The sequence below is a fragment of the Mustelus asterias genome, chromosome 6 (assembly GCF_964213995.1).
Source record: "Mustelus asterias chromosome 6, sMusAst1.hap1.1, whole genome shotgun sequence".
NCBI classification, from domain to species: Eukaryota; Metazoa; Chordata; class Chondrichthyes; order Carcharhiniformes; family Triakidae; genus Mustelus; species Mustelus asterias.
In genome coordinates, this window is record NC_135806.1 from 136,296,747 (window position 1) to 136,309,413 (window position 12,667).

Here is a 12,667-nt window from a genome sequence, read left to right on the forward strand (position 1 = left end):
GGGATAGGATCTGGGTAAGATGCTCTATTAGAGAGTCAGTACAGACCCAATGGGCCAAATGGCCTCCTTCTGCACTGTAGGCATTCTACGGACCACTCAAGATATTAAATGGCAGAGCTGGCTCAAGGGGCTATATAGTGTACTTCTGGTCCTATTTCTTAACGTTTTATGAGCCAAGATTGAGATTGAAGAAATCCAGGATGAATTTTAAAGAGATCCAAGGACTCGGGTCCAACATAACGCAGCAATCAGCAAGTTCAATGGAATGCTGAACCACGCAGCAAAAATATTGGAACACAAGTCAGAGAAAGTCCTCATCAAACTGCATAGCATTCTGGTCAGGTCACAACCTTGAGCATTGTGTGTGGAGTTCCCGGGGGATATTCAGCATGGAAGCATCAGAGATAAAGAGTTCCGCTTGGAGAGATGAGCAACGATTGGAGGAACTCAGGACTTCACCATCTTGAATGGAGATGTCCGATGGGTGATATTACAGAGCTTTATAAGAGAGTCAACAATAAGGAAATGGTAAATGCGTTACATTTGGAGAGTATAACCAGGGGAAAACAGCATTTTAAAACAGCATAAGGTAAATTTAGAAATAGTATTAGAAGCCTTTCACAACTGGAACAGACTATCAGATAGATGAATGAGAGGATGAAATCCTTTGGGACAGATTTAAGGGAAAGACTAGCATTTATGTAACATACTTCATGAACATCAAACCTACACGAGTGCTTTGCAGCCTCTTCTGGTGTAGGAAATGTGGTGGCCAATTAGTGCACAGCAAACTCCCACAAACACCAATGACCAAAAATGTCATTGGGCGGCATGGTGGCACAGTGGTTAGCACTGCTGCCTCACAGCGCCAGGGACCCCAGGTTCAATTCCTGGCTTGGGTCACGTCTGTGCGGAGTCTGCACGTTCTCCCCGTGTCTGCGTGGGTTTCCTCCGGGTGCTCAGGGTTTCCTCCCAGAGTCTGAAAGACATGCCGGTGAGATGCATTGGCCGTGCTAAATACTCCCTCAGTGTACCCGAACAGGCGCCGGAGTGTGGCGACTAGTGGATTTTCACAGTAACTTCATTGCATTGTTAATGTAAGCCTACTTGTGACACTAATAAATAAACTTTAAAATGATGTTACTGATGTTGGTTGAACAATAAATATTAACAAGAATGGCACCTCCAGCAGTACAGAACTCCCTTAGTACTGCACTGGAGTGTCAGCCTTGTTTTTTGCGCTCAGGGTCTGGAGTGGGACTTGAACCCACAACCTGGAACTTAAGAGGCAAGCGTGCTATCTACTTAGCCACAGCTGGCAATAACAAAAAGCCAGTTAGGTTCTGCAAATAGGTTCATTATAAATTCCTCTCTGGATAGATCAGCAAAAATTTTCAATTACTTTGTGATCTCACAATGACAATTAACATATACATAGCTCCCCTAATGTAGAAACATCATCCCAAAATGCATCACAACAGCATCTAAAGAGACACATAAGATGTTAGAATGGGTAAGGAAAGCCTTGGTCAAAGATAAAGGTAATAACCAGCATCTTGAAGGAGGAGAGAGAGAGTTGAGAGGTTGATGGAAGGATTTCCAGAGCCTAAGACGTAGGCTGCTCAAGGCACAGCCATCAATGGCAAAGGAAATGGGGGATGCACATGATGCACTGCAGCAATTCACCAAAGCTCCTTAGCACCTTCCAAACCCACGACCACTTCCATCTAGAAGGACAAGGGCAGCAGTTACATGGGAACACCATCACCTGCAAGTTCCCCTCCAAGCTACTCGCCATCCTGGCTTGGAAATATATCATCGTTCCTTTGCAGTCGCTGGGTCAAAATCCTGGAATTCCCTCCCTAACGGCATTGTGGGTCAACATGGACTGCAGCGATTCAAGAAGGCAGCTCACCACCACCTTCTCAAGGGCAACTTGGCTAGGAATGGGCAACAAATGCTGGCCGGCCAGCAACACCAGTGTCCCACAAATAAATTTTTTAAAAGGCCAGAACTAGAGCAGCTCAGGGTTCTTGGTAGATCGACTAGGTAGATTGACTAGGTAGATCGACTTGGTAGATTGACTAGGGCGGCACGGTAGCACAGTGGTTAGCACTGCTGCTTCACAGCTCCAGGGTCCCGAGTTCGATTCCTGGCTCGGGTCACTGTCTGTGTGGAGTTTGCACATTCTCCTCGTGTTTGCGTGGGTTTCCTCCGGGTGCTCTGGTTTCCTCCCACAGTCCAAAGATGTGCGGGCTAGGTTGATTGGCCAGGTTAAAATTGCCCTTGAGATGCGTAGGTTAGAGGGATTAGCGGGTAAATATGTGGGGGTAGGGCCTGGGTGGGATTGTGGTCGGTGCAGACTCGATGGGCCGAATGGCCTCCTTCTGCACTGTAGGGTTTCTATGATTTCTATGAAAGGCTGAAGGATGTAACTGGGACAGGGATGGGTTAGGCAACGGACAGATTTGAAAATGGGACCGAATGTTAAATTTAACTCTTGGTGGGCCAGGAGTGACGGGCCCACTCGTCAGAGTTTTGACTGAGCTGAAGCTTTGAGAGGGTAGAGGCTGGGTCAGCACAGGAATAGTCGAGTCTGGAGATAACAAACCATGGTTGTGGTTTCCGACAGCAGATAAGCTGAGGCAGAAACAAAGGTCGGGTATCTTGATGGGTGAGAAGATATGTAGACTGGCACACCAGGAACACCAGGGTTGCAAAGTGTCTGATTCAGACTGAGGCAGTGGCCTGGGATAAGGGTGGAATTGGTAACTAGAGTAAGGAGCTTGTGGAAACTGAAGACAATGGACGGGATTTTCCGACTGCACTCACCCCAAAACCGGAAAATCCCACCCAAGATCCACAAACCTTTGCATGTTCTGCCCCCACCTCAGGCCCTCCCGCTACGATTTTCGTGGCAGGCGGGATGGCAAAATTCCCCCAATGACTTTGATCTACCCAATATTTGCTCTGTCAACTTGCCCTCAAATAAAGGGGTTGTTTCCAGCAGGCAGAGAAATGCCAAGCAAACTCATTCATTTCCCATCCATTGACATCACCAACAGTTACTTCAAGGTTTTAGAACTGTGCCCTCATGTTTCACGTGGTTAAGGTAACTAACCACAGTGCTTGTGACAGGCCCACAGACTCCCAAACAATAGAGTGGCATCTGCATTACCACAGATGTGACTATTGTGGTCACGCTACACCATAAACAGAATAAAAAATTTATATACATATTATATGAATATATATATTACTTGGGCCAATCAATTGAAAACTTACCATACCAATAATTCTGGGGCAATGTGCACTGCAGAGAGTTAAATATAAATCAACCATTGCACACTGGATAAAAGCAAATTACTGCGGATGCTGGAATCTGTCACACCTTACCCTCTGATTTCAGCTTTTCTGCCGTTTGGCCATTCACAGCCTTTATTCTCTCTATGGGCTGCCATTAGCAGCCTTTCCCCTTGTTTCCGTGACTATGACTCATCTTTCATTCCCTCACCCTGCAGTATAAATATATCCCACTTTCTATGCCTTTAGCTTTGACAAAGGGTCGTCTGGATTCGAAACGTCAGCTCTTTTCTCTCCATACAGATGCTGCCAGACCTGTGAGACTTTCCAGCATTTTCTCTTTCGGCAACCATTGCACGCCTTAGCTTGATCAAGATTTGGTGCAGACATTTCTGTTGAGGGTTTGTTAAGGGGACTCCAATCTCCTTCCTCAATGCTATGTGGTCAAAGTTGCTGAAGTGTAGAAGACACTTATATAACACCCCCATCTCCCCCAACACCAGCCTCTCACAGCCAGACCCAAAAGTAGTGCACCAACAAGACACAAGAGGCACAGAACCAGTATGCACTCGAGACTCTAACCGCATACCAGCATGACCCGTCCAGACTTAGAAAGGGTGAGGGATTAGGCAGACACAGACTCGAGTCACATTCCAGTGGACTAAATTTTAACTTGGGCTTCCAAAAGGCAGAGTGAGTGCTCATCTTTAAACAATTCCATTGCTAATTATAGCTTTGGGATTACTGAGGCCTGACAGCTCTTAATTAAAAAGACAAAAAACAAATTGTGGTTCCTTTTCTTCCCCTCCAATTAGCGAGGGGTTTACCTCATGAGCAATTAAAACCACACAGTCCATGACATTGCCTGGTTCGATTCCCCCTGCCTCCGATCTGTGTTGAGTTAGCTGGCAGGGCAGGGAGGGGCACTATAAATTGGCCTCCGTACTTCCAAAATGGGGTGGATGGTGGTAGGGAAGCGGAAAATCAACTCCCAATTGTGATCCAGCTTCCCACTGAAAGGCGAGAGGAAGAAGAGGATCAGCCATGACGCCACCCACTCTATGTGGACAAACAGCTTGCTGATTCTCAGCGCTGAGGCCCACTTTTCAAGAACAGGTAAGGTACCAAAGAGCGGCCCGCACCCATGGCCCTGTACCCCAAGCAAGGAGTCCAACACATTCAAGAGAATGAAGGCAAAGGGAAAAACAGAATCTAACCAGGAGAGAATGGTCAAAAACATATTCCTTGCCGTCAATACGTTGCAGAAAATACTCAAGTCTGATTAACTCTTCGGGCCTGCTCACTGTCAAAAAGAGTGTCCTGGAGCGTCAGAACCACAGTTCAATGTCGACGTTAGAAGTTCCATCACCGGTCTTCCAAGGCCCCCGACTCAGCCCGTCAATGCGCTCCAGTCCTGAATGAAAGAAAAAATAAAATTCTCTGCGGAGGTCCACAGCCTGGCCGATCACTGCGGCGCTGCCCCTTTCCTCTTTTGTTCCAGCTCCTGTAATCGCTCCTCCCGGTGTTGGGCATGCTGAGTCCCCACCTTGTGCGCAGTTTCCGTGGCCGTGATGTCGATCTGTGCGTACTTGGAAGAGCTCGCTCCTGCAGGAGACAAGCAAGTGTGATCATCAGCAAAACAAAGTCAAATTTTTCAAACCCAAACCATTAACCATCGCGAGGCCTCCCCGAATCATAGACCCCTAAAGTGCAGAAGGTGACTATCTGGCTCATCGAGTCTCCAAAAGGGCATCGCACCCAGACCCTCCTCTTCACCCAATCCCCACAAACCTTTGCATTTAACCTGGCCAATCTGTATAACCTGCACAGCTTTGGACTGTGAGAGGAAACCGGAGCACCCGGAGGAAACCCACGCAGACACGGGGAGAATGTCTGGCTGTCAGACAGAAGGCAGAGAGTTGGGATAAAAGGTTCTTTCTCAGAATGGCAACCGGTGACAAGTGGTGTCCCGCAGGGTTCAGTGTTGGGGCCACAGCTGTTCTCTTTATATATTAACGATCTAGATGACGGGACTGGGAGCATTCTGGCCAAGTTTGCCGATGATACAAAGATAGGTGGAGGGGCAGGTAGTATTGAGGAGGTGGGGAGGCTGCAGAAAGATTTAGACAGTTTAGGAGAGTGGTCCAAGAAGTGGCTGATGAAATTCAACGTGGGCAAGTGCGAGGTCGTACACTTTGGAAAAAAGAATAGAGGCATGGACTATTTTCTAAACGGTGACAAAATTCATAATGCTAAAGTGCAAAGGGACTTGGGAGTCCTAGTCCAGGATTCTCTAAAGGTAAACTTGCAGGTTGAGTCCGTAATTAAGAAAGCAAATGTAATGTTGTCATTTATCTCAAGAGGCTTGGAATACAAAAGCAGGGATGTACTTCTGAGGCTTTATAAAGCACTGGTTAGGCCCCATTTGGAGTACTGTGAGCAATTTTGGGCCCCACACCTCAGGAAGGACATACTGGCACTGGAGCGGGTCCAGCGGAGATTCACACGGATGATCCCAGGAATGGTAGGCCTGACATACGATGAACGTCTGAGGATCGTGGGATTATATTCATTGGAGTTTAGGAGGTTGAGGGGAGATCTGATAGAAACTTACAAGATAATGAACGGCTTAGATAGGATGGACGTAGGGAAGTTGTTTCCATTAACAGGGGAGACTAGGACGCGGGGGCACAGCCTTAGAATAAAAGGGAGTCACTTTAGAACAGAGATGAGGAGAAATTTCTTCAGCCAGAGAGTGGTGGGTCTGTGGAATTCATTGCCACAGAGGGCTGTGGAGGCCGAGACGTTGCGCGTCTTCAAGACAGAAATTGATAAATTCTTGATTTCTCGAGGAATTAAGGGCTATGGGGAGAGAGCGGGTAAATGGAGTTGAAATCAACCATGATTGAATGGTGGAGTGGACTCGATGGGCCGAATGGCCTTACTTCCGCTCCTATGTCTTATGGTCTAATGTGCAGACTCCACACAGACAGTGACCCAAGCCAGGAATCGAACCCAGGTCCCTGGTGCTGTGAGGCAGCAGTGCTAACCACTGTGCCACTCTACACTAACTTTAAAGTAAAGTCAAAGTTATTTATTGTCACGAGTAGACTTACATTAACACTGTAATGAAGTTACTGTGAAACTCCCCTAGTCGCCACACTCCAGTGCCTGTTCTGTACACTGAGGGACAATTTAGCATGGCCAATGCATCTAACCAGCACATCTTTGGACTCAATCAATGGACTAAACCAATCTGTTTTTTGGAGAAATGCCAGCAGATCTTCCACACAATAGTTTGAGAGATTATTGCTTGCAATAGACAAAATATTATTTTGCTGGTGATTTCTATTTTTCCATTCCTGAGATTCTCTTCTCTCTTCTTGTGCAGTATTGGGTCGGTTGAGAGTGGGCCAGGATTCACTTGATTCCTCCGGCGCCTGTTCGGGTACACTGAGGGAGGATCTAGCATGCCCAATGCACCTAACCAGCGTGTCCTTCGTGGAGGAAACTGAAGCACCCGGAGGAAACACACGCAGACACGGGGAGAACATGCAGATTCCGCATAGACAGTGACCCAAGCTGGGAATCGAATCTGGGTCCCTGGCGCTAGTGTTAACCATTATGTCACCGTGGTACCCAGCAGTTAGAAGTGGTTTGAGTTCTAACTCTTCTTGGGTAACCATTCTGATAAGACAGTCAGAACCATCTGAAATTTGAACTTCCCAGGCCACCCTTACCTGGCAGTCCAGCTTACATATAGTTTAGAAACTTAAAACCACAAGTGCTCATTCAACTATCTACTATTAGGAGACCAGCAACATATATGGCAAAATGGTTGGCAGGTTGGAGGATTCCCCAGTGTATGTTTGGAGTACCCCCCCACAGTTAGAGCATTCTGGAGCTTGGCAGTTATGTCCCCATATGGAGTTAATTATAAGTAGGAACACTCGTCTCCCTAACAGAGGAGTGTGAAGAAGGAAGACTGAAGCATAGAACTGAGGTGTGGTAATGTCATGCTAGTTTACCTCGAATGGCAGGGCTGGGCTCCTGGAGTTCGAGTTCCATATAATGGAGCTGTTTCTTCGATGCTGGGCTCACTGGGATATTGACGTACGTTGCTCCTTCTGTCGGGCGAGGTCTGTCGCTCCCAGAAATAAGCTCCAGTGGGTAAGCAAACGCCCCTCCTGAACAACACAGAACAGCAGGTTGGAGGTTTTTCTTTTACTTGCTCCAGTAGATTGGCAATCAGTAAAATGTGGAGTGTTTGTTTTTTTCTAGACACATGATGGCCAGAATTCTCACCCTGCCTTCGCTGCCAGCGAGAATGGAGAATTTGGCGCTCAGCCAAATCTCCGTCCACTGCAGCGGGACTAGAGAATCCCAGCTGCGGGCAAGGTCAGAGAATCCAGCCCAATAAAACCAGGGAACACAGAACCATATCTTACATATAATTAATGGTCTGCTTTACAGTTTCTTTCTTTTGTTTTTCCAATTACTGAAATGTAGTTTTCAATTTCCTCAAGATTTATGGTCCTTCAGCGTCATTTGTGCTTCATCAATGCTAGTTCCACGCGTGTTCCACCCAACTCTACAACCTCCAGGAAAGCACAGAAACATAGACAATTCACATCTCTTTAAGCTGTAGTTATCCCTCTCTCCACTCGCATTGTCTGTACCCGATCACCTGTAAAGACTCGCATTCCAACCATTATCTTGCAATTGTGTCTTTGCCTATATATGCCGTGTTTGTGAATCCAACTCTTCACTCATTTGATGAAGGGTCAGCGCTCCGAAAGCTTGTGATTCCAAATAAACCTGTTGGACTCTAAGCTGATATTGTGAGACTTCTTACTGTGTCCACCCCAGTCTTGCATCTCCAGATCAACATTTATACTCCACTGGAGGCTCCTCCAGTCTCTCTCCTCATCTAAATCTGCAATAGTAACTCTCCATTCTCTTCTTCTTCGTAAGTTTGTATAGTTCCTCCTTAAATGTATCTACCATTTACTTCAACCATTCCCAGTGGGAGCGAGTTCCAAATTCTTACCATTCTTCTTCTGAATTCCCAATTGTGTATGCCAAAATAAATCACTCCATCCATCTCTGCGTTAACTTTCAGCAGACATGCATCTGCTATTTTATCAGACTGGTCAGCATTCTCCAGTCTCGTACGCCCCGCTATCGCTGCCAGCGAGAATGGAGAATTTGGCGCTCAGCCAAATCTCCGTTCACTGCAGCGGGACCGGAGAATCCCAGCCGCGGGCGAGGTCGGAGAATTCCAGCCACTGTCCTCAAAAGTTTAAAGTTTTAAAGTTTTTATTTATTAGTGTCACATGTAGGCTTGCATTCACACTGAAATTAAGTTACTGTGAAAATCCCCTAGTCGCCACACTCCAGCGCCTGTTCCGGTGCACTGAGGGAGAATTTAGCACGGCCAATTCACCTAACCTGCACAGCTTTGGACTTAATCAGTGGATTAAATCAATCTAATTTTTGGCCTAACCGAGCACATCTTTCAAACTGCGGATGGAAACTGGAGCACCCGGAGGAAACCTAAGCAGACACAGGGAGAACGTGCAGACTCCACACACAAGTGACCCAAGCCAGGAATCGAACCTGATACTGTGAGGCAGCAGTGCTAACCACTGTGCCACTGTGCTGCCCTTGTTCCTCCAAGTTACAACTGATTTTCGATCAGTAATTTTTCCCCACCACCCGACATTCAGCAGTTTGGCCTTTAGTCCTCTGGTTTATATCAATTCTCTTTTTTTTTCGCAATTCCCCCAGTCCTCTGGCACCACCCCGGTATCCACACAGTATTGGAAGATCGGAAGAGGCCAGAGCCTCTGCCTTTCCCACCCTCTATTCCTTGGAATGTATCCCATCCGGACCAGGTAGCTTTGCTACATTGAGGAGTGCCAGTCTCCATTTTCACCCTATCCAATTTCTCTAGCCAACACCACCCACCTCCAAACTCCTTTACCGTAAAGATGACAGCAGTCTCTGTTTCTGTAAAAACAGATGCAAAGTACTTACTTGGTACCTCAGCCATAACTACCTCCGCCCCCGCACCCCAACCTCGCCCCCCCCGCCACCCCCCTACCCCGGTCTCCACTAGCAGATGCACTCGTAGTCATTTTGAAGTGTTTACCGGGTAATTTCTTTGTGTCAAAGCTGCTTGAACCTTCATCTTCTGGAAAACCTTTCTCCTGAAAACACAAAGGTTAGAGTTATCCGAGCACAGAAAGAGGCTATTTGGCCCACTGAGCCTCTGCCATTCATGGAAGCGGGGTGAGCAGCAGTCTGAAATATTGCAGCTCCAAAATTGCAGCAGTGTACCAGTTCTGTCTGAGGGGTACTGATCAGCTTGATAACCGTCGCTTGGCTTTGCTCAGACAGTATTTCTCATGGCTTAAGAGGCAACATCTCAACCTTGAGTCACATTTTCAATGGAGGGATTAACTTTGCTTTTACAAAACCTCGAACCCTCCCCACCCCCCCCTCTCCTGCAGTACATTCGCCATGGTCTTGGTGGCTTAAATGCCCTTTAACCCTTGAACTCCCTGGATAGTATTTTGGAAACATCTTTACCACGTGGCCCGCAATGGTTCAAGAGGGTAGTCCACCTTCTCAAGGGCAAACAAGGATGGCCAGTCAATGATGATGATGGGCCTTGCACATCCCACGGATGAATAAGTTGAAAACTTAATGTGAGAATAGAGGGATACAAACGGATGGTCTAGTTAGGAACACATGATCGGTGCAGGCTTGGAGGGCCAAAGGGCCTGTTCCTGCGCTGTACTGTTCTTTGTTCTTTGTTCTTTGATTCTTAGAATTGTCCTACAATCTCCTAGGGTGTTTCTGAGATTGGGCACCCCTCCCTGGCAGAACGGGAGACCCTATTCATCATTGTCACCACAAAGGGTCTAACATACCGGATGACGAAAGTAAAATCCACAACACCGCTTCCAGCGATTAGATGGGGGGATGCAGCGAAGGCACCCACATTGGTTGGTGAAGCCTTCAACCAAATCCCGAATGGACCAAAGTATCAGCTACTCTGACCAGGACCTTCCAGTCCGCAACACAGGGAGGCAATGGCTTAATGGTATTATCGCTAGACAATTAATCCAGAAAGTCAGCTAATGTTCTAGGGACCCGGGTTCATTTCCCGCCATGGCAGCTGGTAGAATTTGAATTAAATTTTTAAAAATCTGGAATTAAGAATCTACTGATGACCATGAAATCACTGGCGGTTGTCGGTTCACTAATGTGCTTTCGGGAAGGAAATCTTCCCGATCTGGCCCACACGTGACTCCAGAGCTACAGCAATGTGGTTGACTCTAAACTGCCCTCCAGTTTAGGAGGGATGGGCAATAAATGCTGGACAGCCAGCGATGCCCATAATATGAAAAAAGAGAAACCTCGGTTTTCCAAGCAATGGTGAGACACCATCAGTATCTTTACCTGGTCAACTAAACTGAAGCAAAAGACAACTCTTAGAAATGTTGCCTTTGTACCTGAGGGCACTTGTGGGGGGGGGGGGGGGTGGGGGAGGTGCGGGTGGTCAAAGGGCTTACAGCTCAACCTCATTTTCTGCACAACACTAATCAACACATTTACTGGAAGAAAGACTTATCATTTTGTGTCTGGAACGAGCTGCCAGAGGTAGTAGTAGAGGCAGGTACAGTTTTGTCTTTTAAAAAGCATTTAGACAGTTACATAGGTAAGATGGGTATGGAGGGATATGGGTCAAACGCGGGCAATTGGGACTAAATTAGTGGTAAAAGAAAACATGGCGGCATCGACTAGTTGTGCCAAGGGGCCTGTTTCCATGCTGTAAACCTCAATGATTCCATGACTGAGGGAGAATTTAGCATAGCCAAATGCACCTAACCAGCATGTCTTTCGGACTGTGGGAGGAAACCGGAGCACCTGGAGGAAACCCACGCAGACACGGGGAGAATGTGCCGACTCTACACAGACAGTGACCCAAGCCGGGAATCGGTCCTGGTGCTGTGAGGCAGCAGTGCTAACCACCGTGTCGGTCTTGCCAGAGATGCCCACATCCCATGAAAGAATAAAGATTAAAAAAGAAACCTAGGATGCCCATCGCTGATGCTGAATGAAGGGGGGCGGGGCAGGGGGAGGTGGAGGGGGGGGGGGGGGGGGGGGACGACACGATGCTTTGATTCTAATGGGAATGTGCATTGTATAACCGCTCACTCCCATCAGCCTGATTGCAGCACTTACCTTTTTCTGTTTAAGACCCACAATATCCAGATGTGCCCCTTGTGCTCGGTGAAGCCTCGAAGACCCTGTGAAAAGGAAAGAGCAGAGGCAAGGTAAGCAACCGCTAAGTTACAAAGTGTCTGGAGTGGGCGGTTAGAGGAGAGGGAGGTTGCAATCAGCTGGGAGGTTTTCCCGCTCCACCTTGGATTTGATCCATGCTCGGGGCAATCCCAGCACAAAGTTACAGCAACAGAACAGAGAATCCCGGAGGAAATTCAGAATTCGGACCTCTTTTGCTAGTTATTAATATTTGGTCTGATGCAGCTAATGGAATTTGCGTTTAAACTCTCCATGCCCACAGAATACAACTTCGACCGCTTAACATGACCAGGTTTAAAACAGTCAGTTGCCCACCTTGACTACAATGTGATAACCTTTAGCCACATACATTAATGTTAAGATGAAAAGTCGCCAATGTTTGCACCTTAAGCGCTCCAATTCATTTGTGATTACTCACCAGACCTTGTTCAGGTGCACTGGATAAAGAACAAAGAAAAGTACAGCACAGGAACAGGCCCTTCAGCCCACCAAGCCTGTGCCAATCATGATGCCCTAACTAAACTAAAAAAAAACATTCTGCCCGTACTCGGTCCATATCCCTCTATTCCCTCCCTATTCATGTGCCCATCCAGATGCCTCTTAATTGTTGCTAATGTGCCTGCTTCCACCACCTCCTCTGGCAGCGCGTTCCAGGCACCCACGTGAAAAACTTTCCCCACACATCTCCCTTAAACTTTCCCCCCTCACCTTGAACCTGTGCCCCCATGTAATTGACACTTCCACCCTGGGGAAAGCCTCTGACTATCCACCCCTTCTGTGTCTCTCATTATTGTGTAGACCTCTATCAGGTCTCCCCTCAGCCTCCATCTTCCCAGTGAAAACAATCCTAGTTTATTCAACTTCTCCTCATAGCCAACACCCTCGAAACCAGGCAACATCCTGGTGAACCTTCTTTGCACTCTCTCCAAAGCTTCCACATCCTTCTGGTGACCAGAACTGCACGCAATAGAACGAAGAACAAAGAAAATTACAGCACAGGAACAGGCCCTTTGACCCTCCAAGCCTGCAC

General features: G+C 47.3%; 1 protein-coding gene across 2 annotated transcripts in view; it reads right to left on the minus strand.

Moving 5' to 3' along the window:
* Window positions 1–635: 635 nt before the first annotated feature.
* Window positions 636–12,667, minus strand: part of dok7b (docking protein 7b) — a 99,808-nt gene continuing 87,776 nt past the window's right edge. For both annotated transcript variants that reach the window (XM_078215153.1, XM_078215154.1), the window contains 4 exons: window positions 11,560–11,624; window positions 9,458–9,515; window positions 7,332–7,490; window positions 636–4,908 (listed from right to left, as the gene is read on the minus strand). In XM_078215153.1, the coding sequence (XP_078071279.1) occupies window positions 4,769–4,908; window positions 7,332–7,490; window positions 9,458–9,515; window positions 11,560–11,624 (422 nt within the window). In that variant the 3' untranslated portion in view covers window positions 636–4,768. The remainder of the gene's footprint in view (window positions 4,909–7,331; window positions 7,491–9,457; window positions 9,516–11,559; window positions 11,625–12,667) is intronic.